The sequence below is a fragment of the Hyla sarda genome, chromosome 2 (assembly GCF_029499605.1).
Source record: "Hyla sarda isolate aHylSar1 chromosome 2, aHylSar1.hap1, whole genome shotgun sequence".
NCBI classification, from domain to species: Eukaryota; Metazoa; Chordata; class Amphibia; order Anura; family Hylidae; genus Hyla; species Hyla sarda.
In genome coordinates, this window is record NC_079190.1 from 299,355,996 (window position 1) to 299,383,445 (window position 27,450).

General features: G+C 39.0%; 1 protein-coding gene across 2 annotated transcripts in view; it reads left to right on the forward strand.

Annotated features, from left to right (window-relative positions):
• ITPR3 (inositol 1,4,5-trisphosphate receptor type 3) overlaps positions 1 to 27,450 on the forward strand; it is a 275,928-nt gene that overhangs the window by 65,070 nt on the left and 183,408 nt on the right. For both annotated transcript variants that reach the window (XM_056557562.1, XM_056557561.1), the window contains exons 5-9: positions 897 to 1,055; positions 2,213 to 2,311; positions 7,237 to 7,320; positions 9,837 to 9,983; positions 12,637 to 12,732. In XM_056557562.1, coding sequence (XP_056413537.1) covers positions 897 to 1,055; positions 2,213 to 2,311; positions 7,237 to 7,320; positions 9,837 to 9,983; positions 12,637 to 12,732 — 585 coding nt within the window. The remainder of the gene's footprint in view (positions 1 to 896; positions 1,056 to 2,212; positions 2,312 to 7,236; positions 7,321 to 9,836; positions 9,984 to 12,636; positions 12,733 to 27,450) is intronic.

Genomic DNA, 27,450 nt, shown 5'->3' on the forward strand with positions numbered 1-27,450 from the left:
CGCTTTTCAATTCAGCGTATGCCGTGGACTGAAATTTATGAAAGGCGCAAAAAAGGCACAAAGCCACTGAAAAGTGTCTAAAACTACACCATCCCAGACCTGGCGTAGCTTTTTGGTGTATGTGAAGAGAGAAATTTGAGAAAATGTGACCTGCACAAAATGTATCAAATACTCTGTGACCATTTAATAAATTTGATGCTCCTACACGTTACCAGCACACAAAAAAAGGTGTAGAAAAATGCTTCACTTACACCTACAATGATAAATGTGGGCCACAGTTTCTTGAGACAGAAATCAGTTTGGCTTATGTGATCAATTATTCCTCTGCAGATTTTACCTACGTAAATCTATATTTTAAATTGATAGCATTTCCTCAACATGTCAGTTCAGCCTAAGGCTATGCTCAGACAGCGAAAATTCCGCAGAAATTTACTGCCCATAGGCTTTAATGGGATTCTGCTGTCCCATTCACACAGCAGTATTTCCACTGCAGCAGTTCTGCATGCTGTAAAATGTAGAGACAAGTCTAATTTTGCGGAACTCCGCAGTGGAATCCCATTAAATTCAGTGAGGCTTTGAATTTCAGAGGAATACTATGTTTTCAGTAGAAAAGAATTACACTGACATTTTTCTGTAATTCCGTTCAGCAGCCTTTACGGAACTGAAATTGTGCGGAATTGTGGAAATTCTGCCGTCTGCAATTTGAGGGAGTTACAGCTATACACTCTAGTTAGCATCCCAACCATCGCTGATCAGGAAATAAGAAATATTCTAGCACAAGTCAAGCCACACCTTACCATGATGGCATCATATCCTAAGCTACAAATTATAGATGAAAGATATCCTGTAGTTACTGTTTGTCACTCTGCTGTTTACATAACTGTTGTTTATTACAGCTGCTTCATATGAAGAGTAACAAGTACCTTACCGTAAATAAACGCCTTCCTGCACTGCTGGAGAAGAATGCCATGCGTGTTACACTTGATGCAACTGGAAATGAGGGGTCCTGGCTTTTTATCCAACCCTTTTGGAAACTGCGTAGTAATGGAGACAATGTAAGGAAATCCCAGACACATACAAGGGAGTAAGCAAACCGTAAAATAAAGTTAATATCAAGGAATTCTAGCAGAATAAAATCATTTTGCATTAAATATGAATTTTATAAAATCTCAGTATATTTAGGCAAAATGTCCTCATATTTTATTTTTCTGGTGAGGTCTTGTTCGATTTCGTGTGCTACTGTTCTTCAGTCTTGTGGTTTCGTGGTTGAGTGCCTGCAGGGCTCTTCTGCCTATTAAATGCCTAATTGAAAATAGCATCAGCCTTCTTAACCCATTTCTGCTCTCCAAGGTCTAAAACTTTCTTTATTTTTCATGAACATAGACATATCAGGGCTTCTTTTACTATATTTAATTTTTTGAGGTGGTATGGTAAAAAACGCAATTCCATCATTGGTTTTTGGATTCTATTTTTACCATGCTATAAAAGTGACATGTTAAAGAAGTTATCTGGGACAAAAATGTTATATATGGCTGGAGGTGGTTTAAGAATAAAAAATAAAAAAAAGAAGTTATACTTACGTACCCTGCAGCTGTCATTTTGATGGCTCATAGTCCTCGCTCGTCAGCACTTCTACCTGTAATTTTTGATCCCAGTCATTGCATATGGCTTTCAGCTGCAATAGACAGTTGGTTCTTATCTTGTATGGAATGGGCTTAACTCCAACTGACATTTGTATAGACACATCGAATGCCAGGATGCGGTTAAAGAAGCAGTCCAGAAATTTTGGGGATATATAATTTTAACGCAAATGCAGTATTCCATTAGTGTGATTTGTTTTATTTCTGCTCAGTTGCATGCATATAGCATGGCATGTGATCAGACTGATCACCATCCAGGGCTTGTCCTTCTATGTAGATGCAGGTCTTTCTTGTGTCTATTAAACCTATCAATGCTCCCCTGCTCACAAACTGCAGTTATATCTCATATACCCTATAAGGTGAGTTAGAAAACAGAAGTTCTGTTTCATCAGTCCTTTAGATAGGACTAGTGAAGTGAGAGGGGAGAAAAAGGAGAAAGGACTGATGATGGTATACACATCAACATCAACATTTTGCACCTACACCCAAGTCTAGTGAATGAAAGGCATTTTATTGTGTCTCAGGAGAGCTCTAGCACAAGAAAAATATATAAACACAAATCTCTCTTATAGGTGGTTGTTGGTGATAAAGTTAATCTTAACCCTGTAAATGCTGGGCAGCCTCTACATGCCAGTAACTATGAACTCAGTGACAACCCAGGCTGCAAGGAGGTGAGTACAATTGATGTATAGGCTTTTATGTTGTTTAGGCATGCACGTATGCTGCACAATCTAATAGTTTGAAAGATACAATTGTTTCTTATTCAATACAGTGCAATAAATGATTATAAAGTACATGATTTTATCCATTTCAGGGTGGCTATGCCTTTTATTGACGTAGCCTTCTAGATTTCCCAGATATTGTTTATGTGTGTTAGTGTGTCTAGCTGATCAAGGGTACATTCACATGTACTGCACCACTGCTGCTGTGCATTTGATGCTGCAGGTTTGATGCTGTGTTCAACTATTTATTTGAATTGATTTAACTGAATTAAATCTGTGGCAGCAAATCTGCAGCCGATACGGTACTTATGAAGACACCCTAAGGGTACATTCACACTGGCGGATTACCTGCGACTTTCCTGCTGCGAGTTTAAGCAATGGCGAGTTTTCTGCATGCACTGCTCAAGCCTGCAGCGAGAAACTCACAGTTAATGTGAACCTACCCTGTCAGTTGTACATGGAGACCTTTATTTGCAAGTTTATAAAATAAAATTATTGTTCTTTCAGCATGACCTCCAAGCCAGCATTTTGGGAAAATTCACTGACTACATTATGGAATGATTAACATTTAAAAAAAATTATATCAACTGGCTCCAGAAAGTTAAACAGATTTGTAAATTACTTCTATTAAAAAATCTTAATCCTTCCATTAATTATCAGCTGCTTAAGTTGAGTTGTTCTTTTCTGTCTGGCAACAGTGCTCTCTGCTGACATCTCTGCTTGTTTCAGGAACGGCACAGAGTAGAAGAGGTTTGCTATAGGTATTTGCTTCTATTCTGGACAGTTCCTGAGACAGGTGTCATTAGAGAGCACTTAGACAGAAAAAAACAGAAAAGTACTGAAAGGATTAAGATTTTTTAATAGAAGTAACTTACAAATCTGTGAGGTGAGATATAGAGCGGCACTGCTGATGGTCTGACACATAAAGCTGTTTAACAGGTGAGTAACTAGACTCGCGGTGGTGCTCAATCAAATGAAATGGCAGAAAGCTTCAGATATTCCAATGGAAAGAAAATCAGATGGCACTCACCATAGTCGTGGTTTCTTATTCTTTATTCAAATGACATAAAAGCAGAGTTGCGTGTCAGGCAGGCATTCAGGCAAGGACGCCGGGAGCCTCCGCGTGGAGGTGACAGCTGTATCGCACTTCCGTGCTTCTTAAGACCAACCTGGTCTGAAGAAGCACGGAAGTGCGATACAGCTGTCACCTCCACGCGGAGGCTCCCGGCTTCCTTGCCTGAATGCCTGCCTGACACGCAACTCTGCTTTTATGTCGTTTGAATAAAGAATAAGAAACCACGACTATGGTGAGTGCCATCTGATTTTCTTTCCATTGGAATAACTTACAAATCTGTTTAACTTTCTGGAGCCAGTTGATATATATACAGTACAGACCAAAAGTTTGGACACACCTTCTCATTCAGAGTTTTCTTTATTTTCATGACTATGAAAATTGTAGATTCACATTGAAGGCATCAAAACTATGAATTAACACATGTGGCATTATAGACATAACAAAAAGTGTGAAACAACTGAAAATATGTCATATTCTAGGTTCTTCAAAGTAGCCACCTTTTGCTTTGATGCACACTCTTGGCATTCTCTTGTTGAGCTTCAATGGGTAGTCACCTGAAATGGTTTTCACTTCACAGGTGTGCTGGTGTGGAGGTGCTTTGCTGGTGACACTTTTGGGGATTTATTCAAAATTGAAGGCATACTGAACCAGCATGTCTACCACAGCATCTTGCAGCGGCATGCTATTCCATCCGGTTTGCGTTTAGTTGGACCATCATTTATTTTTCAACAGGACAATGACCCCAAACACACCTCCAGGCTGTGTAAGGGCTATTTGACCAAGAAGGAGAGTGATGGGGTGTTGCGCCAGATGACCTGGCCTCCACAGTCACCGGACCTGAACCCAATCGAGATGGTTTGGGGTGAGCTGGACCTCAGAGTGAAGGCAAAAGGGCCAACAAGTGCTAAGCATCTCTGGGAACTCCTTTAAGACTGTTGGAAGACCATTTCAGGTGACTACCTCTTGAAGCTCATCAAGAGAATGAGTGTGCAAAGCAGTAATCAAAGCAAAAGGTGGCTAGAACCTAGAATGTGACATATTTTCAGTTGTTTCAGTGTTTTGTTATGTCTATAATTCCACATGTGTTAATTCATAGTTTTGATGCCTTCAGTGTGAATCTACAATTTTCATAGTCATGAAAATAAAGAAAACACTGAATGAGAAGGTGTGTCCAAACTTTTGGTCTGTACTGTATAAGGCCTTGTTGTTCTTAGCCTAATGCTGCAATATATTTGTGTTTTGTTTGTCCATAGTGAACACTTGTGTTTCCATCTTAGTTTTTTTTTACAGTATATCTGTAGGTGCGAAGCATTATATGTTGTATATAAATATGCACGGTTTTTATTTTGCTTACACCCAGTCACTGTTTAAAGTTGAAGCTGACAAATAACCCTTTTATAATTCTGACCATACTTGTCTAGCTGTAGAGGTCCAGGCTGTCTTTACAAACAACTCTTGTTGTCCAATTTGTGAGCGCAGGGCTGTATTTACACATGCCATATTTTTTTGACATGGTTTTGCTACAATATTTTACTTTAATAAGAAAAAAGAAATGCATTAAAATTATGACCAAAAACTGTGCCGAAAGTGGCCTATGTAAAATTGCCATATTCTTCTTTGCCTTTTTTTCTAATTACATTAAATGATAAGAAAAAAATAAATAAAAATCAGAATAAAAATCTGATTTTACTATTACTTGGAACAAATGGATCATAGGCACTTTGCTTTAGTAGGTACCACCTTGAAGAGAAACATGATGAAAAAACCCTAGAGCTGCGTTTACAGGGAGATTTTGAACAGGTTTAGCTGTTTTTGGAAGAAGCAAGATTTAGAGCTATTGAGTTTATGGAGTTTTCACATCTGATCCTTTGTTCAGCAATGACATTATATGATAGCTGCCTATATTTTTTATTGCTTGTGTACTGTTCCAATAATCTGAAGTATAGATTTGCTGAGGTATTATACGAACAGAAAAATATATTTTGACATTTAAATAATAGCTGGTAGCTGATGTAATAGGTGTCTGCTGGGCCACTGCATTCACAAGCCCTCTGCTTCCCCACCTCTCCTTTTCACTAATAAATGACGGCCACTGATATGTCTGTATACACAGCTCCATCAGTCATAGATAAAAGGGATGGGAGCAGGTGGGTTCGAAACTGACTTATAGAGTCCACAAATTCTTAGTTATCAGCTATTAAGGACACCACAGTGTTTTTCATTTTTTTTTTTTTAATTTTTATTATTGCATTCAGAGAGCCATAACTTCTTAACCCCTTAAGGACTCAGCCCATTTTGGCCTTAAGGACTCAGACAATTTAATTTTTACGTTTTCATTTTTTCCTCCTCGCCTTCTAAAAATCATAACTCTTTTATATTTTCATCCACAGACTAGTATGAGGGCTTGTTTTTTGCGCGACCAGTTGTCCTTTGTAATGACATCACTCATTATATCATAAAATGTATGGCGCAACCAAAAAACACTATTTTTGTGGGGAAATTAAAACGAAAAACGCAATTTTGCTAATTTTGGAAGGTTTTGTTTTCACGCCGTACAATTTCTGGTAAAAATGACATGTGTTCTTTATTCTGAGGGTCAATACGATTAAAATGATAGCCATTATTATATACTTTTATATTATTGTTGCGCTTAAAAAAAATCACAAACTTTTTAACCAAATTAGTACGTTTATAATCCCTTTATTTTGATGACCTATAACTTTTTTATTTTTCCGTATAAGCGGCGGTATGGGGGCTCATTTTTTGCGCCATGATCTGTACTTTTTTTTGATACCACATTTGCATATAAAAAACTTTTAATACATTTTTTATAATTTTTTTTTAAATAAAATGTATTAAAAAAGTAGGAATTTTTGACTTTTTTAATTTTTTTTCGTTCACGCCGTTCACCGTACGGGATCATTAACATTTTATTTTAATAGTTCGGACATTTACGCACGCGGCGATACCAAATATGTCTATAAAAAATGTTTTTTACGCTTTTTGGGGGTAAAATAGGAAAAAACGGACGTTTTACTTTTTTATTGGGGGAGGGGATTTTTCACTTTTTTTTTACTTTTACTTTTACATTTTTTTACATTTTTTTTTACACTTGAATAGTCCCCATAGGGGACTATTCATAGCAATACCATGATTGCTAATACTGATCTGTTCTATGTATAGGACATAGAACAGATCAGTGTTTTCGGTCATCTTCTGCTCTGGTCTGCTCGATCACAGACCAGAGCAGGAGACGCCGGGAGCCGCACGGAGGAAGGAGAGGGGACCTCCGTGCGGCGTTATGAATGATCGGATCCCCGCAGCAGCGCTGCGGGCGATCCGATCGTTCATTTTAATCGCGAACTGCGGGGTTAATGGCGGACGCCCGCGAGATCGCGGGCGTCGGCCATTGCCGGCGGGTCCCTGGCTGCGATCAGCAGCCGGGATCAGCCGCGCATGACACGGGCATCGCTCCGATGCCCGCGGTTATGCTCAGGACGTAAATGTACGTCCTGGTGCGTTAAGTACCACCTCACCAGGACGTACATTTACGTCCTGCGTCCTTAAGGGGTTAAATTTGAGTCAGTCATTCAAAGTAGGGCTTGTTTTTTGTTGTTGCATGAGCACTATGTCATAGCCTTGCCATACATTTATGATGTTGTACACCAAAGATTTAAATAGAACAGAGGACAGCATGTTTTCTTGGCAGAGTTGCGTTGCTATTTCTCATAAAGTAAGTATTAAGTACAGACAGGGTGTCAGTAAGCATGTAATGTACTTCAGAATTACTCTGTTATAGGTGAACTCCGTAAATTCTAATACCAGCTGGAAGATCAGTCTATTCATGCAATACAAAGACTACATGGAGGATGCCCTAAAAGGGGTAAGAACAAGAATCAGAGATCAATGTTCTATTATTTTCATTACTCCTGAACTAAAAGGATAAACCCTTTCTTTCTCGTATCCATCACCACTGTTTTAATTATGACATCTATAGGGCCACTAAGGGGCTAGGATTCCACTTGGGTTTTTTTCCAGCATTTTTTTCCACGGAAAAAAACGCTAGAAAAAACACCAGAAATTTCCTGCGTCTGATGTTTTTTCTGGCGGTTTTTGGCCCCTTTGGCGTTCTTTTTTTTTTTTTTTTTCAAAATGTGTTTGGTACTAAAAAAAAAAAAAAAAAAATTAAGGATGCAGTAGGGATGGTAAAAATTTATTTAAGGACATTTTTATTTTTTCATTATGAACTTATAATTAATTTTTTAATAAAGTGTGTATGTGTGTTTCCCTTTTTTTCCTCTATTTATTTTTTATTTTTTAGGTAGTAGTACTACTGCTCCCAGCATGGAACAGACTGTTCCATGATGGGAATAATATTACCTGTACTAATGGACATATCGCCCCTGTTGTCAATTCTGACACCCGATGCGACTGTCCATAATATAGCAGAGATGCGGAGCAGCTCTATACAGTGCTCGCATCTCTGCACTATACTCCCGGCCGGCCAGTGATGTGAATAGAACATCACTCATTCATATTTTCCGCCAAGAGTGGTGATTGGCTGGATGGTGGCAGCCAATCCCACTCTCAGCGGGAAATGTAAATGAGCGATGTTCTATTCATATCACTGGCTGGAGTACAGAGCAGAGATGGGGAACGCAGGAGAAAGCTGCTCCGCACCTCTGCAATAGATAGGACGATCGCATTGGGTGTCGGGAGTGACACTTGCTGTGATCTGTCCTTAACTGCATTTACTACTTCTCCCAACGTGGAGCACACTCTATTGGGAGCTGTAGTACCTGCAGTTAAGGAAAGATCACAGTGGATGTCACTCCTGACACCTGTTGTGATCCTCCTGTATAATGTATAGATGCGGCAGCTCTTCTATGGTCCCCTGCACTGACGTATATATACACCTATTCATATTTCCCACAGAGAGTTGTGATTGGCTGGAACCATCTGGCCAATCACAGCTCTCGGTGGGAAATATGAATAGGTCTATATATATATATATGGCAGTGCAGGGGACCATAGAAGAGCGTCCAGCCGCATCTATAAATTATACAGAACGAACGCAACGGACCCGCTGTGATCTGTCAGTTAGTACAGGTACTACTACTGCCATCATGGAACATTGTGTTCTATGCTAGGAGTAGTAGTACCACCTAAAATATAAAGAAAAAAAAAGGGAAAAACACACACACACTACATTTTTATTATTGTCGGCTATATTTTTAGTGCCCTGCCCGCATACATAAATTGATCCCTGTTTAAAAATTTATAAAAATGTTGTAATAAAAAAGATAAATGTAGTTAAATACCATTTTTTCCATCACTACTGTATCTTTTTTTTTTTTTTTTTAATGGTACCCTACGAAATTTTATTAAAAAAGGTATCTCTATCACTTTTTTGGATCGCTAAAGTCCAAAAAAGAACAAAAATCGCCTGCAAAAAACAAAACCCACATGGCGTTTTCCAAAAAAGAGTGAAAAAACGCCAGAAGGATAAAAAAATGCCAAACTGAAAAACACCAAGTGGAAAAAGAATTTTGCGATTTACAGCTAACATCTGGCCACAGCGTTTTTTGGCGTTTTTCCCCCCCAAAAAAAACAAGTGGAATTCCAGCCTAATACTGATATCCAAATCACTATAGTCAGACAATGAATGATAAATTGATGACATATTTCAGATCACTTTTTTTTGCCATGTGAATCTCTACAGCATACACCAGTTTATGTAAGTGCAAAAATTTTGCCATATTTTAAAAAGTTGCAAATAACAAATTTGTCTTAAAATCTTTAGGCAGCTATGCCACACCTCAAGCATTTTTAGAATGCAAAATGACAAAATGCATCATCTGCCAGAATGCTAAATGCAACAAAAAATGGTGCAAAGAGATAAAACATTTCACAAAGTGAAGATGATCATGAAAAAAGTGCGTGAGCTAAAATATACTGCAGGTGCAACAGTAATGATAAATGCCCCCCTCTGTGTAGTTTGATCATGCAGTCATGTGTTACCTTTCTCCTCTTCTTACAATCATTATGATAGGCCATTAGTTTTAATGAACCACATAACCCATTTAACAAGCTTTATGATGTTCTGGTATTTAATCATCTTTATACAGGATTCTTCATGATCATCTTTTACCATTGTGATCAATTTGTAGCGGATTACAAAACTGATGTAAACTGTCAAATGTAAATGTGTTTACTTCAGTTGTGGAACAGACAGTGTAAAATGAGCTTTATGATAGGGTAATAGTTTTTCTATATGAATACTTAATAGTCAAGGATTCTCATTCTTTTATTTGCTTTGCACCAAATGTTTGTACCTTTATTTTTATTTTATGCACACACTTGCTATCACTTCTATTAACTCACTTATTATTTGCATAGGGTGATGTGGTTCGCCTATTTCATGCTGAACAAGAGAAGTTCCTTACATGTGATGAATATAAATCTCGGCACCATGTGTTTCTGCGTACCACTCTACGCCAGTCAGCCACTTCAGCAACTAGCTCCAATGCTCTCTGGGAAGTGGAGGTGAGAATAGGGAGCACAAAATGAAGTTCACAATAGTGTGTAGAATTGCTCTTTAGCAGTCAAATAATACAAATTGAAAAGAACAGCATAGAGTATATTTTAGAAATGCATGATGGAACTTGTAGTCTGCTACCCACATAGTCTGCTGTTATATATATGGAGCCATATATAGAGAAGAAGTGCATAGGAAGTTACTGTGTAACAAAAAAGGGTAAGTATACATGTTTAGGATGTGGGTATGGGTTACACTACACTTTTGTGTGGAGTTTACCTGCAGCTGCCTTTTAAGATTTTTGTCTAAAATCTGGAAGACCACCTTTTTATTTTTATTTTGTTTTAGTTTTTCTAACATTTACCAAATTAATTCTAAATACATATTAATCTTCTCCAACCCATTGCTCCCATAGGAGAAAAAAAAATCCAGAAGGAACGTCCACCGTGGAAATTCAATATTGTGAATCCCATTGAAAACAATGGGAGGCTGCTGCACTTTAAATTTTTGAGCAGAATTTCCACTTGAAAAATACATAGTGACAAAAGGCTCTTAACCTGTACACACGACATCAGGCGTAGGCGTACATTTACGCCCTCTCCGTCTGGAACTTAATGCACCAGGGCGCGTACACCTTGGAGTGTTAAATGAGCACAGGAGCTGCGCTTGCTTCACAGGCAGTAAGGAACAGCTTCTAACACTCGCCAGGACCTCACCAATAATAATGGGCAGTGGCGATCCCGCTGGCATCTTCATTATCCGTTTAGGCATCATGATCAATACAGATGACAACATCTAAAGTGAAAGATGCCGGTACTTTAGTGAAGCTCTTCGGAGTCCCGCAATGTGATCTTGGGGTCCTACAAGCAAAAATGGTAGTGGAGGGTCCCCTTACCTCCCTCCGGCCGCTGGACCACAATGGAGTAATGCAGTCCGGGAGAGCCAAGCTTTAACAATAGAGTGCCGATATCACTTTTCAATGCTATGCAATAGTATAATATTGAACAGTGAATGCAATCCCCTATGAAGACTAAAAATCTAACCACCCTTATTATCCCATTTTACAAAAAAATAAAAATAATAAACATATTTGGTATTGCTGCATGTGTTACATAGTTACATAGTTCATAAGGTTGAAAAAAGACCAGAGTCCAATGTAATTGTCCAAACTATTAAGCTATAATGTTTATGATCCCCCATGGTGAATGACATAAACGCAAAAATACCAAATGCCAAAAATGCTGATTTTTGGCCACATCATATATCAGAAAAAATGAATAAAAAGTGAGCAAAAATCCCAACAAAACAAAAGTGGAACCGTTAAATACTACAGATAATGGTGCAGAATAAAGATAACATTTTTATCATAAATTGCACAGTGTAAAAGAAAAACCCCCAAAGTTTTCTTTCACCATACAATTTCACCATACAAATAATAATTTGTAGGTTTAGCCATACATTTTATGGTAAAATAAATACTGTCATTGCAAAGTACACTTGGATGTGCAAAAAGCAAGCCCTATTGGTTTGTAGTTAGAAATATAAAAGAGTTATGCTTCTTAAAAGGCCTCTTAAAAGGCGTGGAGGAAAAAAATTAAAATTCAAAAATGAAAATTGGCTGGGTTCTGAAGGCCATAATGGGTTGTGTCCTAAAAGGGGTACTTCCGGGCGAAAACTAATTTTCTAATATCAACTAGTGCCAGAAAGTTAAACATATTTGTAAATGACTTCTATTTAAAAATCTTAAGCCTTCTAGTACTTATCAGCTGCTATATGCTCCACAGGAAGTTGTATTTCTTTCTGGAGTTTTTTTTCAGTTTGACCACAGTGCTCTCTGCTGACACCTCTGTTCATGTCAGGAACTGTCAGACTGAAAATAAATAAAAAAATAAAAGAACTTCCTGTGAAGCGTAGAGCAGCTGATAAGTACTGGAAGGATTCAGATCTTTAAATAGAAGTAATTTACAAATCTGTCTACTTTCTGGTACCAGTTAATAAAAAAAAAAAATGTTTTTTTCCATTGGAGTACTCCTGGTTATCCCTTTCTCCCTTTGGTTATTTCCTCATATCAGATATATAGAAAAAACATTGCATGTCTGCCTAATAAAGTTTCTAAAATTATATAAAACCCCATCTCCTAATAAAAAATGTAATTATCATTTTCCCATTTTGCAAAAAATAAAGAAATATATTTGGTATCGCCACGTGCATAAATGTCCAAACTACTAAAATATAATGTTTATGATCCCCCACGGTAGACAATGTAAACGTAAAAGAATTCCAAACGGCAAAAATACAGATTTTTTATTGCATCATATATCAAAAAATGTTATGAAAGGTGATCAAATATCCCATAAAAACATAGTACCGATAAAAACTACAGATCATTGCGCAAAAAATGAGCCCCGTATACGGAAAAATAAAGTTATAGGAGTCAAATTTTATGAATACCAATTTTGTTAAATAAAGTTTGCAATGTTTTTTAAGTAGTACAATAATACAAGAAAACCATTTCTATTTAGTTTTAATTGCATTGACCTACAGAATAAAGATAAGGCATTATTTTTTACCATAAAGTGCACTGTGTAAAAACCAAATCCCCCCAAAATTGCAGTTTCTGCCAGGATGTTGATGCCTTTTTCCTCTTTTTATTTATTAAAGGTTGTACATCATGACCCTTGCAGAGGAGGAGCTGGTCACTGGAACAGTTTATATAGGTTTAAGCACCTTGCAACTGGGAATTACCTTGCAGCAGAGGTAAGTTTGGGTCAGTGCACTATTGTGACGCCTGATTGTCTATCTATGTGACTGCAAGCAGATTGGTATTTGATAGAGCCATTTGTGGTTGTAGCTAATGTTTCATTTGACAGTAAGAAGCATGGCAGACTGCATACACAATATGACAATAATGTGAAAGGTATGAGATGGTATAGTCGATCACAACCCTTTCACTGCCAATGACTTCTTTAGTAAATGGTATACCACTGCTCTTCATGGAGGAGTTGGTTATGGGGGATTAACTCTTAATGTATTGTTTTCAGCAATTATAGCAATTGTTTCTTCTTATTTCTAAACATTCCCCTTAGCAGAATGTCCATAGCTATCTGGAAATATATCAGTAATGTGGTGTATTATGGTTTCTGCAAATGCTTGTAGCTGTGTGTTTGTGTGTTGAATAATGTGCCCTTTACTGCAAAATACAACACTATTGGGAGCAGTCGTGGAGTTCTGTAGCCAAATGAAAGCTTGAGGGCCTGCGCCGAGAAGAAGTTGTACGTTTACAAAAATGCATTTCAATTTACAGCAAGCTGATTTTATGAGGTAATTCTCATAGTTGGCCTTGCTTTGAATGTGTAATACTCCCTTATTGAACTTACTCAACTCTATGAAAATGTGTCATATGGCTGGTTATAGATCATGGCAGTGAATGTGATATAAGTAGTGACATCACTACTGAGATGTAATGCTATAATTTACAACATGCCTAACAAATACTTTTGTGTATTCAAAACACATTTGCCAGTATAAAACAGGTCTCTTAGGAAAAGGTGTGTCTCCTTTTGAAGGGATTTAGTATGTAAGACATGAAAAATCATGTTTTCCTTTTGTTTCAATAGAGTCAAGATAAAGGTGTGTGTTCTGTGCGATTTCCAGCTGCCTATTTCAAAATATCTGGAATTTAGGACAACATCCAGTAGTAACTGGACAGAATAGTTTCATAATAGTTGAATAAAATAGAAAATAAATACCCAGTAAATTTTCCATTATGCATTATAATGCATTCTTTAGCTATTGCAGAACCTCCTTTTTAAAATGTTCGGCAGGACATAGAAACCTAGAATGTGTCGGCAGATAAGAACCATTTGGCCCATCTAGTCTGCCCAATAATCTGAATCCTATCAATAGTCTCTGGCCCTATCTTATGTGAAGGATAGTCTTATGCTTATGCATGTTTAAACTCCTTCACTGTATTTGTAGCTACCACTTCTGCAGGAAGGCTATTCCATGCATCCACTACTCCATGCATAAATACTTCCTGATATTACTTTTAAATCTTTCCCCCTCTAGTTTAAAACTATGTCCTCTTGTGGTAGTTTTTCTTCTTTTAACCCCTTAATGACCACGGACGTAAATGTACGTCCTGGTTTGGCGGTACTTCCCGCACCACGACGTACATTTACGTCCTGTGTATGACCGCGAGCATCAGAGCGGTGCCCGCATCGGGGACCCGCTGGTAATGGCCAACATCCGGCATTAACCCCTCAGATGCCGTGATCTGTAGAGATCACGGCATCTGCGGCAATGCTCATAATAAAATAGATGATCGGGTCACCCACAGCGCTGCTGCGGCGATCCGATCATCTGTAATGGCGGCCAGAGGTCCCCTCACCTGGCTCCGGCCGCCTCCCGGCGTCTCCTGCTCTGGTCTGAGATCGAGCAGACCAGAACAGGAGATAGCCGATAATACTGATCAGTGCTATGTCCTATTCATAGCACTGAACAGTATTAGCAATCAAATGATTGTTATAGATACTCCCCTATGGGGACATAAAAAGTTTAAAAAAAAAGTTTTAAAATGTAAAAATAAAAAGTAAAAAAAAAGTGAAAAATCCCCTCCCCCAATAAAAATAGTCAGTTTTTCCCATTTTACCCCCAAAAAGAGAAAGTTATAAACATATTTGGTATCGCCGCGTGCGTAAATGTCCAAACTATCAAAATATAATGTTAATGATCCCGTACGGTGAACGGCGTAAACGTAAAAAATTAAAAAAATTTTGTCACATTTTATTTAAAAAAATTAATGAAAAATGATATAAAAGTTTTATATATGCAAATGTGGTATCGATAAAAAGTTCAGATGATGGCGCCAAAAATGAGCCCTCAAACCACCCTATATACGAAAAAATGAAAAAGTTATAGGTGGTAATTTTAGATTACTGATTTTGTACAAAAAGTTTTCGATTTTTTTTAAGCGGTACAAAAATATAAAAGTATCTAGCCATGGGTATCATTTTAATCGTATTGACCCACAGAATAAAGAACATATTTCATCTTTACCGTAAAGGGTATAGTGTGAAAATGAAACCCTCTAAAATGGGCAAAATTGTGGTTTTCATTTAAATTTCCTTCCTTAAAAAAATATTTTTTTGGGTTCGCCGTACATTTTATGGTAAAATCAGAGGTTTCATTACAAAGTACAATTGGTCACGCAAAAAACAAGCCCTAATATGAGAGAGTTACGGATTTTAGAAGGCAAGGAGGAAAAAACGAAAATGTTAAAATAAAAATGGCCTGGTCCTTAAGGTGAAAATGGGCTTGGTCCTTAAGGGGTTAAATATGCTCTCCTCTTTTACTGTATTGATTCCCTTTATGTATTTAAAAGTTTCTGTCATATCCCCTCTGTCTCTTTCTTCCAAGCTATACATGTTAAAGGGGAACTCTGGCAGAAACAAGTGGAAAACAAAAGTTTTCAAATCAACTGGTGCCAGATAGTTAAACAGATTTGTAAATTACTTCTATTTAAAAATCTTAACCCTTCCAGTACTTATCAGTTGCTGTATACTACATAGAAAATTGTACAGTTCTTTCCAGTCTGACCACAGTGCTCTCTGCTGACACCTCTGTCCATGTCAGGAACTGTCTAGATTAGAAGCATATCCCCATAGAAAACCTCTCCTGCTCTGGACAGTTCCTTACACGGACAGAGGTCAGCAGAGAGCACTGTGGTCAGACTGGAAAGAACTTCCCAAATTTCTCTTTAGTATATCTTTAGTATACAACAACTGATAAGTACTGGAATGGTTAAGATTTTCAAATAGAAGTAATTTACAAATCTGTTTAAATTTCTGGCACCAGTTGATTTAAAAAAAGAAAAAATTTCCACCGGAGTTCCCCTTTAACCTCTTAAGGACCGAAGACGTAAATGTATGTCCTGAGTCCGCGTCATAGCGGGTCGGGCCCGACCTCTAACAACGTCCAGGACCCGTGGCTAATAGCGCGCGGCACTGATCGCGTTGCCGATGCGCTATTATCCCTTTAGACGTGGCGTTCAAAGTTGAACGCTGCGTCTAAAGTGAAAGTAAATCGTTGCCGGTTAACTCAGGGGGATGTTCGGGATCGCCACAGCATCATGAGCAGCTGTGACATAGCAGGAGGGTCCCTTCCTTACCTCCTGGTGTCTGATCGCCGAATGACTGCTCAGTGTCTGAGATCCAGGCATGAGCAGTCAAGCGGCAGAATCATTGATCAATGGTTTCCTATGAGAAACCAGTGATCAATGTAAAAGATCAGTGTGTGCAGTGTTATAGGTCCCTATGGGAGCTATAACATTGCAAAAAAAAGTGAAAAAAAAAGTGAATAAAGATCATTTAACCCCTTCCCTAATAAGTTTGAATCACCCCCCTTTTCCCATAAAAAAAAAACTGTGTAAATAAAAATAACAATCAACATATGTGGTATCACCGCGTGGGGAAATGTCTGAATTATAAAAATATATAGTTAATTCAACCGCACAGTCAATGGTGTACGCGCAAAAAAATTCCAAAGTCCAAAATAGTGTCTTTTTGGTCACTTTTTATATCATGAAAAAATGAATAAAATAATAAGTCCTGTCAATACAAAGATGGTACCGCTAAAAACTTCAGATCATGGCGCAAAAAATTAGCCCTCATACCGCCCCATACGCGGAAAAATAAAAAAGTTTGGTAATGGTGTGGTTTTTCTAGTTTTTCCCCATAGATTTGATATAAAGCCTTTAAAATGACAGAATTATAGCTATAGAAAGAAAGCTTGTAAGTTTAAATAATTTGACACAATAGTGAGCATGTATTAGGATGAAAGAGAAACTGCCAGAAATGATTTACTAGGTAATTCACATGCCCTGCAAAATGAAAACTAAAACTGCCTCTGTAAAGCTTTTGGGCTGTTTTATTGAGGGCATTATATATGGGATATTTGTGATGCTGACATTTGAGAAATTTGTCAGAAAGACTCTGTATGGAATCTCAGGCTTGTTAACATTTTCTTAGAGGGAACTCTTAAAAATCTGTGTGGGCAGTTACACTGACTTGTACGAAGTGAATTGCATTATATGACAGGTTTTATTATTTATTCTATTTTATATATATATAGTAACAGCATTTTCCGCACCTTTGTATAGTGGATATATTGTATCAATTTACCTATTTCTCTGCCCCGGTGGTGCTATCAATTGAAATTCCCTATATAAACTTCCTTGCTATGGCCAGGTTTATAAATGAAAACTGGAAGGAGGCAACACAAATGTATATAAAGGTATAAATCTAGGTTTGAGTCTGTGATGCTTTTCTTTTGAGGTTTTAAAATGGGTTTTAGGAATATATCAAAACATTACCTGCCAGGGATATGCACAAAGAGTACTGTGCCATTTAATGTCCCCATTATAATACATTATACAGAACACTGTGTTATGTGTTAAAATATACTTGTGTATATACAGTCAGGTCCATAAATATTGGTACATCGACACAATCCTAACATTTTTGGCTCTATACACCACCAAAATGAGTTTGAAATGAAACGAACAAGATGTGCTTTAAAGGGGTTTTCCACCATAATGTGATTTTAGTACATACCTGGCAGACAGTAATGGACATGCTTAGGAAGAATCTGCGCTTGTCTTGGCTTGTCTAAATGGCTATGTCATGAGATTACCATAACACTGTGGCTAGCTCTTTTGTGAACTTGTATTTCCTGTTTGACTTTTCTTTTTTTGACTACAAATCCCACAATTCCATTTTCCTCCCTCCCACACATCAGCCACCCCACCCATTGAAACAAAAGACCTGTAGTTTTCAATCAGGATGCCTACAGCTGTTGCATTAGTTGCATTAACTAAAGTTAATGGGACAGAATAATAATCATAAGGCTGGGTTCACACCACGTTTTTGCAATACAGTTCCCATATACGTTTTCAATGTGAAAACCATATGGAACCGTATTGAAAACCGTATACATTGACTCTCCATTGAAAACCGTATGCCAAAAGATGCATCAGGTTGTGTGCGGTAGCCTACCACAGTTTTTAGTCTGGGTAAAAAAACGTATAGAAACCGCATACGTTTTTTTAACATGGGAGTTAATTGAAACTGTACAGAACCGTATGTACGTACGGTTCCATCTGGTTTTCACCATATGATTTTTGACACCGAAAGTTTTTTTTTCTTGGAATTTCAATCAAACAAGTGAAACTTTATTCATAATGGAGTGAAAAGTTCAAAACGTATATGTTTTTTTTTCTTAAAAATGAATGCAACCGGACATCATTTTTTCAAACCGTATACGGTTTTCAACCGTATGTGGGTTAAAATTTGTACGCACATTTTGATACAGTTTAGTATGGTTTTGAAAAATGCGTTTTACATTAAAAACCTGATACGGAAACAGAATTGCAAAAACGTGTTTTGGACCCAGCCTCGATCAAACTCTCACTTTTTAATACTTTGTTGCAAATCCTTTGCAGTCAATTAAAGCCTGAAGTCTGGAACACATAGAGGATCACCAGACACTGCTGGATTTCATCCCTGGTGATGCTCTGCCAGGCCTGTCTTCAGTTCCTGCTTGTTCTGGGGGCATTTTCCCTTCAGTTTTGTCTTCAGCAAGTAAAATGCATGCTCACTGGGATTCAGGTCAGGTGATTGACTTGTCCATTGCATAAAATTCCACTTCTTTCCCTTAACCCCTTAAGGACCGAGACCTTTTTCACCTTAAGGACCGGAGCGTTTTTTGCAATTCTGACCGCTGTCACTTTAAACATTAATAACTCTGGAATGCTTTTAGTTATCATTCTGATTCCGAGATTGTTTTTTCGTGACATATTCTACTTTAACTTAGTGGTAAAATTTTATGGTAACTTGCATCCTTTCTTGGTAAAAAATCCCAAAATTTGATGAAAAAAATGAAAATTTTGCATTTTTCTAACTTTGAAGCTCTCTGCTTGTAAGGAAAATGGATATTCAAAATATATTTTTTTGGGTTCACATATACAATATGTCTACTTTATGTTTGCATCATAAAATTTATGAGTTTTTACTTTTGGAAGACACCAGAGGGCTTCAGAGTTCAGCAGCAATTTTGACATTTTTCACAAAATTTTCAAACTCGCTATTTTTCATGGACCAGTTCACGTTTGAAGTGGATTTGAAGGGTCTTCATATTAGAAATGCCCCATAAAAGACCCCATTATAAAAACTACACCCCCCAAAGTATTCAAAATGACATTCAGTAAGTGTATTAACCCTTTAGGTGTTTCACAGGAATAGCAGCAAAGTGAAGGAGAAAATTCAAAATCTTCATTTTTTACACTCGCATTTTCTTGTAGACCCAATTTTTGAATTTTTGAAAGGGGTAAAAAGGAGAAAATTTTTACTTGTATTTGAAACCCAATTTCTCTTGAGTAAGCACATACCTCATATGTCTATGTTAATTATTCAGCGGGCGCAGTAGAGGGCTCAGAAGGGAAGGAGCGTCAAATGGTTTTTGGGGGGCATGTCACCTTTAGGAAGCCCCTATGGTGCCAGAACAGCAAAAAAACACACATGGCATATCATTTTGGAAACTAGACTCCTCAGGGAATGTAACAAGGGGTAAAGTGAACCTTAATACCCCACAGGTGTTTCACGACTTTAGCATATGTAAAAAAAATTATATTTTTTTTTACCTAAAATGCTTGATTTCCCAAAAATTTAACATTTTTAAAAAGTGTAATAGCAGAAAATACCCCCCAAAATTTGAAACCCAATTTCTCCCGATTCAGAAAACACCCCATATGGGGGTGAAAATTGCTCTGCTGGCGCACTACAGGTCTCAGAAGAGAAGGAGTCACATTTGGCTTTTTGAAAGCAAATTTTGCTCTGGGGGCATGTCGCATTTAGGAAGCCCCTATGGTGCCAGAACAGCAAAAAAAAAAAACACATGGCATACCATTTTGGAAACTAGACCCCTTGGGGAACGTAACAAGGGGTAATGTGAACCTTAATACCCTACAGGTGTTTCACGACTTTTGCATATGTAAAAAATTTTTTTTATTTTTTACCTAATATGCTTGGTTTCCCAAAATGTTAACATTTTTAAAAAGGGTAATAGCAGGAAATACCCCCCCAAAATTTGAAGCCCAATTTCTCCCGATTCAGAAAACACCCCATATGGGGGTGAAAAGTGCTCTGCTGGCGCACTACAGGTCTCAGAAGAGAAGGAGTCACATTTGGCTTTTTGAAAGCAAATTTTGCTCTGGGGGCATGCCGCATTTAGGAAGCCCCTATGGTGCCAGAACAGCAAAAAAAAAACACATGGCATACCATTTTGGAAACTAGACCCCTCGGGGAACGTAACAAGGGGTAATGTGAACCTTTATACCCTACAGGTGTTTCACAACTTTTGCATATGTGAACATTTTTTATTTTTTTTTACCTAAAATGCTTGGTTTCCCAAAATTTTTACATTTTTAAAAAGGGTAATAGCAGAAAACACCCCCCAAAATTTGAAGCCCAATTTCTCCCGATTCAGAAAACACCCCATATAGGGGTGAAAAGTGCTCTGCTGGCGCACTACAGGTCTCAGAAGAGAAGGAGTCACGTTTGGCTTTTTGAAAGCAAATTTTGCTCTGGGGGCATGCCGCATTTAGGAAGCCCCTATGGTGCCAGGACAGCAAAAAAAAAACACATGGCATACCATTTTGGAAACTAGACCCCTCGGGGAACGTAACAAGGGGTTAAGTGAACCTTTATACCCCACAGGTGTTTTATGACTTTTGTATATGTAAAAAAAAAAAATTTTTTTTAACCTAAAATGCTTGTTTTCCCAAAAATGTTACATTTTTAAAAAGGGTAATAGCAAAAAATACCCGACAAAATTTGAAGCCCAATTTCTCCCGAGTACAGCGATACCCCATATGTGGCCCTAAACTGTTGCCTTGAAATACGACAGGGCTCCAAAGTGAGAGTGCCATGCGCATTTGAGGCCTAAATTAGGGATTGCATAGGGGTGGACATAGGGGTATTCTACGCCAGTGATTCCCAAACAGGGGGCCTCCAGCTGTTGTAAAACTCCCAGCATGCCTGGACAGTCAGTGGCTATCTGGCAATACTGGGAGTAGTTGTTTTGCAACAGCTGGAGGCTCCATTCTGGAAACAGTGGCGTACCAGACGTTTTTCATTTTTATTGGGGAGGGGGCTGTGTAGGGGTATGTGTATATGTAGTGTTTTTTACTTTTTATTTTATTTTGTGGTAGTGTAGTGTAGTGTTTTTAGGGTACAGTCACACGAGCGGGGGTTCACAGTAGTTTCTCGCTGGCAGTTTGAGCTGCGGCAGAAAATTTGACGCAGCTCAAACTTGCAGCCGGATACTTACTGTAATCCTCCGCCCATGTGAGTGTACCCTGTACGTTCACATTGGGGGGGGGAACATCCAGCTGTTGCAAAACTACAACTCCCAGCATGGACGGTCTATCAGTGCATGCTGGGAGTTGTAGTTTTGCAACCGCTGGAGGCTCCGTTTTGGAAACAGTGACGTACCAGACGTTTTTCATTTTTATTGGGGAGGGGAGGGGGGCTGTGTAGGGGTATGTGTATATGTAGTGTTTTTTACTTTTTATTTTATTTTGTGTTAGTGTAGTGTAGTGTTTTTAGGGTACAGTCGCATGGGAGGGGGGTTCACAGTAGTTTCTTGCTGGCAGTTTGAGCTGCGACAGAAAATTTGCCGCAGCTCAAACTTGCAGCCGGATACTTACTGTAATCCTCCGCCCATGTGAGTGTACCCTGTACATTCACATTGGGGGGGGGGAAACATCCAGCTGTTGCAAAACTACAACTCCCAGCATGTACGGTCTATCAGTGCATGCTGGGAGTTGTAGTTTTGCAACAGCTGGAGACACACAGGTTGTGAAACACCGAGTTTGGTAACAAACTCAGTGTTTTGCAATCAGTGTGCCTTCAGCTGTTGCAAAAGCTACAACCCCCAGCATGTACGGACAGCGGAAGGGCATGCTGGGTCTTGTAGTTATGCAACAGCCGGAGGCATACTACATTGGCTGGGGATGCTGGGGATTGTAGTTATGCAACAGCTGGAGACACACTGGTTTACTACTTAACTCAGTGTGCCTTCAGCTGTTGCAAAACTACAACTCTCAGCAGTCACAGACAGCCAACGGGCATGCTGGGAGTTGTAGTTATGCAACCACCAGATGCACCACTACAACTCCCAGCATGCACTTTAGCTGATTGTGCAAGCTGGGAGTTGTAGTTACACAACAGCTGAAGGTACACTTTTACATAGAAAGAATGTGCCTTCAGCTGTTGCAAAACTACAAGTCCCAGCATGCCCATAAGGGCATGCTGGGAGTTGTGGTGGTCTGCCTCCTGCTGTTGCATAACTACAGCTCCCAGCATGCCCTTGTTGCATGCTGGGAGCTGTTGCTAAGCAACAGCAGGAGGCTGTCACTCACCTCCAACGATCCAGCAGCACAGGTCAGTCCCTCGTCGTCTCCGCCGCGGCCGTCGCTCCTGGGGCCCCGATCCCAACAGGGACGCCGGGGATCGGGGTCCCCAGCACCGGGGGTCGTCTTCCCGCAACCGCTCACGTCCTCCGGAAGAGGGGCGGAGCGGGTTGCGGGAGTGACACCCGCAGCAGGCGCCCTGATTGGTCGGCCGACGAATCAGGGCGATCGTGAGGTGGCACCAGTGCCACCTCACCCCTGCTGGCAATGGCTGTTCGGGGCCGTCTCTGACGGCCCCGATCAGCCAGTAATTCCGGGTCATCGGGTCACTGGAGACCCGATTGACCCGGAATCTGCCGCAGATCGCTGGACTGAATTGTCCAGCGATCTGCGGCAATCGCCGACATGGGGGGACATAATGACCCCCCTGGGCGATATGCCGGGATGCCTGCTGAACGATTTCAGCAGGCATCCGGCTCCGGCTCCCCTCCGGCTAGCGGTGGGGTCCGGAAATGCTCAGGGCGTATCCATACGCCCTCGGTCCTTAAGGACTTGGAAACGGGGGCGTATGGATACGCCCTATGTCCTTAAGGGGTTAAAAAAAAACCTTTGGTTACTTTTGCAGTATGCTTTGGATCATTGTCCATCTGCAATGTGAAGCGCCGTTCAATGAGTTCTGAAGCATTTTGCTTATTATGAGCAGATAATATTGCCTGAAACACTTCAGAATTCATCCTGCTGCTTTTGTCAGCAGTCACATCATCAATAAATACAAGAGAACCAGTTCTATTGGTAGCCATACATGCCCTCGCCATGACACTACCACCACCATGCTTCACTGATGAGGTGTATGCTTAGGATTATGAGCAGGTGTCATCTGTCCATAGGATGTTGTTCCAGATCTGTGAAGGCTTTTTTAGATGTCGTTTGGCAAACTCTAATCTGGCTTTCCTGTTTTTGAGGTTCACCAATGGTTTCCATCTTATGTTGAACCCTCTGTATTCACTCTGGTGAAGTCTTCTCTTGATTGTTGACTTTGACACACATACACCTACCTCGTGGAGAGTGTTCTTGATCTGGCCAACTGTTGTGAAGGGGGTTTTCTTCACCAGGGAAATAATTCTTCGGCCTTCCACCACAGTTGTTTTCCTTGGTCTTTTGGGTTTTTAGGTGTTGCTGAGCTCACCTGTGCGTTCCTTCTTTTTAAGAATGTTCCAAACAGTTGTTTTGGCCATGCGTAATGTTTTGGCTATGTCTCTGATGGGGTTGTTTTGTTTTTTCAGCCTACTGATGGCTTGCTTCACTGATAGTGACAGCTCTTTGGATCTCATCTTAAGAGTTGAAAGCAACAGAATCCAAATGCAAATAGCACACTTGAAATTAACTCTGGACCTTTTATCTGCTCATTGTAATTGGGATAATGAGGGAATAACACACACCTGGCCATGGAACAGCTGAGAAGACAATTGTCCCATTTTGTTACGTCCCTTAACAAGTGGGAGGCACATTTGCAAACTGTTGTAATTCTTACACCGTTCACCTGATTTGGATGTAAATACCCTCAAATCTGAATCTAAAACCTAAAGCTGAAAGTCTGCAGTTAAAGCATTTCATTTCAAATCCATTGTGGTGGTGTATAGAGCAAAAAATGTTAGAATTGTATCGATGTCCCAATATTTATGGACCTGACTGTATGTCTGTCATAGTTTATAAGGAATTAAACAATAAGCTGAATGCAGACAAAACAAGTGGAATTTATCACCCTGAGAAGTACTTACACTGAATAGTAATGTGAACAAGTGTGGACAAGTAGAGGGAAATAAATTTGTAGTAACAGCTCTGCAAGGAGTTTTGGGAACAATGTGGTTTGCAGAGAAAGCTGGTAAGGAGTGTTTGGTTTTGCAATGCTTGGCTCTATGGTAAAACAGTGTATGAAAGAACCGACTCTACAGGTTGCAGTGACATTAGGTAAATTTGTCGTAAAGAGAGAATTTTTTTCTGAAAGCATGGAATGTGCAGGAAAGTTATGTTTGTGGTAGCATTCCTCAGATAGGGTGCTGCTAGGCCAGAGTCGTGTAGCGTGGCGAACATACTTAGGAGAAAATTCATTATTTGAACAATAGGCGGTTTAGCAAATATTTAGGTATTTACAGGCTTTGACTGACATGTGAATTATTTGAAGAATGAATATTGTATGCTTATTTCTCTCAGGGACTGTTTGATCTCAATGACATAGTATACAATTATTGGAAATATTTAAGAGAGCATTTTGTTTTACCAACTTAATGAATATACAGTATATTACAAGTGAGTACACTGCTCACATTTTTACAAATACAATGCTCAAAAAATAAAGGGAACACTAAGATAACACATCCTAGGTCTGAATTAGGACTAATCGTATGAAATACTTTCATCTTTACATAGTTGAATGTGCTGACAACAAAATCACACAAAAATTATCAATGGAAATCAAATTTATCAACCCATGGAGGTCTGGATATTGATCCCTTCCCCCAATAAAAATGTAAAATATCCCTTTTTCCCATCTTACCCCCAAAAAGTGTAAACATTTTTTTTATAAACATATTTGGTATCGACGCGTACGTAAATGTCCTAACTATTAAAATATAATGTCATTGATCCCATATGGTGAACGGCGTGAACGTAAGAAAACATTTTCCAAAATTGCTGCTTTTTTGTCACATTTTATAAAAAAAATGTAATTAATAAAAAAATTTGTGAAAGTTTTAGATACACAAATGTGGTATCAATAAAAAGTACAGATCATGGCGCAAAAAATGTGCCCTCTTACCACCGCTTATGCAGAAAAATGAAAAAGTTATAGGTTGCCAAAATAGAGGGATCTTAAATGTACTAATTTGGTTAAAAAGTTAAAAAGTGCAACAATAATATAAAAGTATACAATCATGGATATCATTTTAATGATATTGACCCACAGAATAAAGAACACAAGTCATTGTTACCATAAATTGTACGGAGTGAAAACAAAACCTTCCAAAATTAGCAAAATTGCAGTTTTCTTTAAAATTTCCCCACACAAATAGTATTTTTTTTTGGTTGCGCCATACATTTTATGGTAATATGAGTGATGTCACTACAAACACGCAAAAAACAAGCCCTCATACTAGTCTGTGGATGAAAATATATAAGAGTTACGATTTTTAGAAGGTAAAGAGGAAAAAACGACACTGGACACTACGCTGACAGACACAGCAAACCTTCTTGCCACAGCTCGCATTGATGTGCCATCCTAGATGAGCTGCACTACCTGAGCCACTTGTGTGGGTTGTAGACTCTTTCTCATGCTACCACTAGAGTGAAAGCACCACCATCATTCAGAAGTTACCAAAACATCAACCAGGAAGCATAGGTACTGATAAGTGGTCTGTGGTCACCACCTGCAGAACCACTCCTTTATTGGGCGGTGCCTTGCTAATTGCCTATAATTTCAACCTGTTGTCTGTTCCATTTGCACAACAACATGTGAAATTGATTGTCAATCAGTGTTGCTTCCTGAGTGGATAGTGTGATTTCACAGAAGTGTGATTGACTTGGAGTTACATTGTGTTGTTTAAGTGTTCCCTTTATTTTTTTTAACAGTGTATTTTATTATACTGTATCTTTTCATGTGACAACACTGAAGAAATGACTCTCTGCTACAATGTAAAGTAGTGCATGACCTGTATAACAGTGTTTAATGTTTCTGTCCCCTCAATGTAACTGAACATACAGCTATTAAATGTCCAAATTGGGCATTAAATTTGGTGTTATCACTCTTACACACTCTAATACTGGTCATTGGAAGCCCAACATGGCACCTCATGGCAAAAAACTATATAAGTATCTGAAAAAATGAATTGTTGCTCTAAAGAAAGATGGCCTAGGCTAAAACACAATTGCCATGCGCCTTAAAGGGGTACTCCGGGAAAGTTAAGAAAAATAAAAATGCCCCAAAGCCACCACAATACCTGTTTTGTGTCTCCTGTAGTTATCCATGTGGTTTTGGCAGATCCTTTGGCCCCTGATGTCTCCTAAATACTTTTTTTCTTGTCTGCAGCACAGTCTACAACTCTCAGGTGTCAGTGCAGCTCTGTGTAATGGCTGCCAGCCAATTGCTTTAACTATCTGTGTGCATGCTGTGTTGAAAATAGTCAGCCTCACACACTACATGTCTTGTCTTTTAAACTATCCTTTCTCCCAGCAATAAATCATGCTATGCTCTGAATGACAGCAGTCAGTGATTATATCTACGTGACAGCTGAATGTGGAAAACTGCTCATTATAGCTAATGAATCATATTTAGACAAATTCATAGCTTGGTGAGAGGGAAAGGATGGAATATAGGTTTAGTTCCCCGGAGTACCCCTTTAAGCTTAACTGCAGCATGGTGGGAAAGACAAAACAGCTGTTTCACAGGCCAGGATGTGCTCAGAATAGGCCTCACCATGGTTGACCAAAGATGTTAAGTGCATATGCCCAGTGTCATATCCAGAGGTTTTCTTTGGGAAATAGACATATGAGTGCTGCCAGCATTGCTGCAAAGGTTAAAGGGGTGAGGAGTCAGGCTATCAGTGCCTAAACCATACACTGCACTTTGCATCAAATTGGAATCAATCATACTGAAGCAGGGATGTATTTGAAGACTGGGCTGCAGGGCAGTATTCTAACATGATCATGACCCCCAAGCACACCTCCAAGACTACCACTGCTTTGCTAGAGAAGCTGAGGGTAAAGGTGATGGACTGGACAAACATGTATCCAGACCTAAACTCTATTGAGCATATGTGCGGTATTCTTAAACGGAAAGTGGGGGAGCACAAGGTCTCTAACATCCACCAGCTCCTTCATGTTGTCATGGAGTAGTGGAAGAGAACCCCAGTGGCAACCTGTGAAGCTCCTGTGAACTCTATGCCCAAGAGGCTTAAAGGGGTACTCAACTGGAAAAAATTTTTTTTTTAAATCAACTGGTGCCAGAAAGCTAA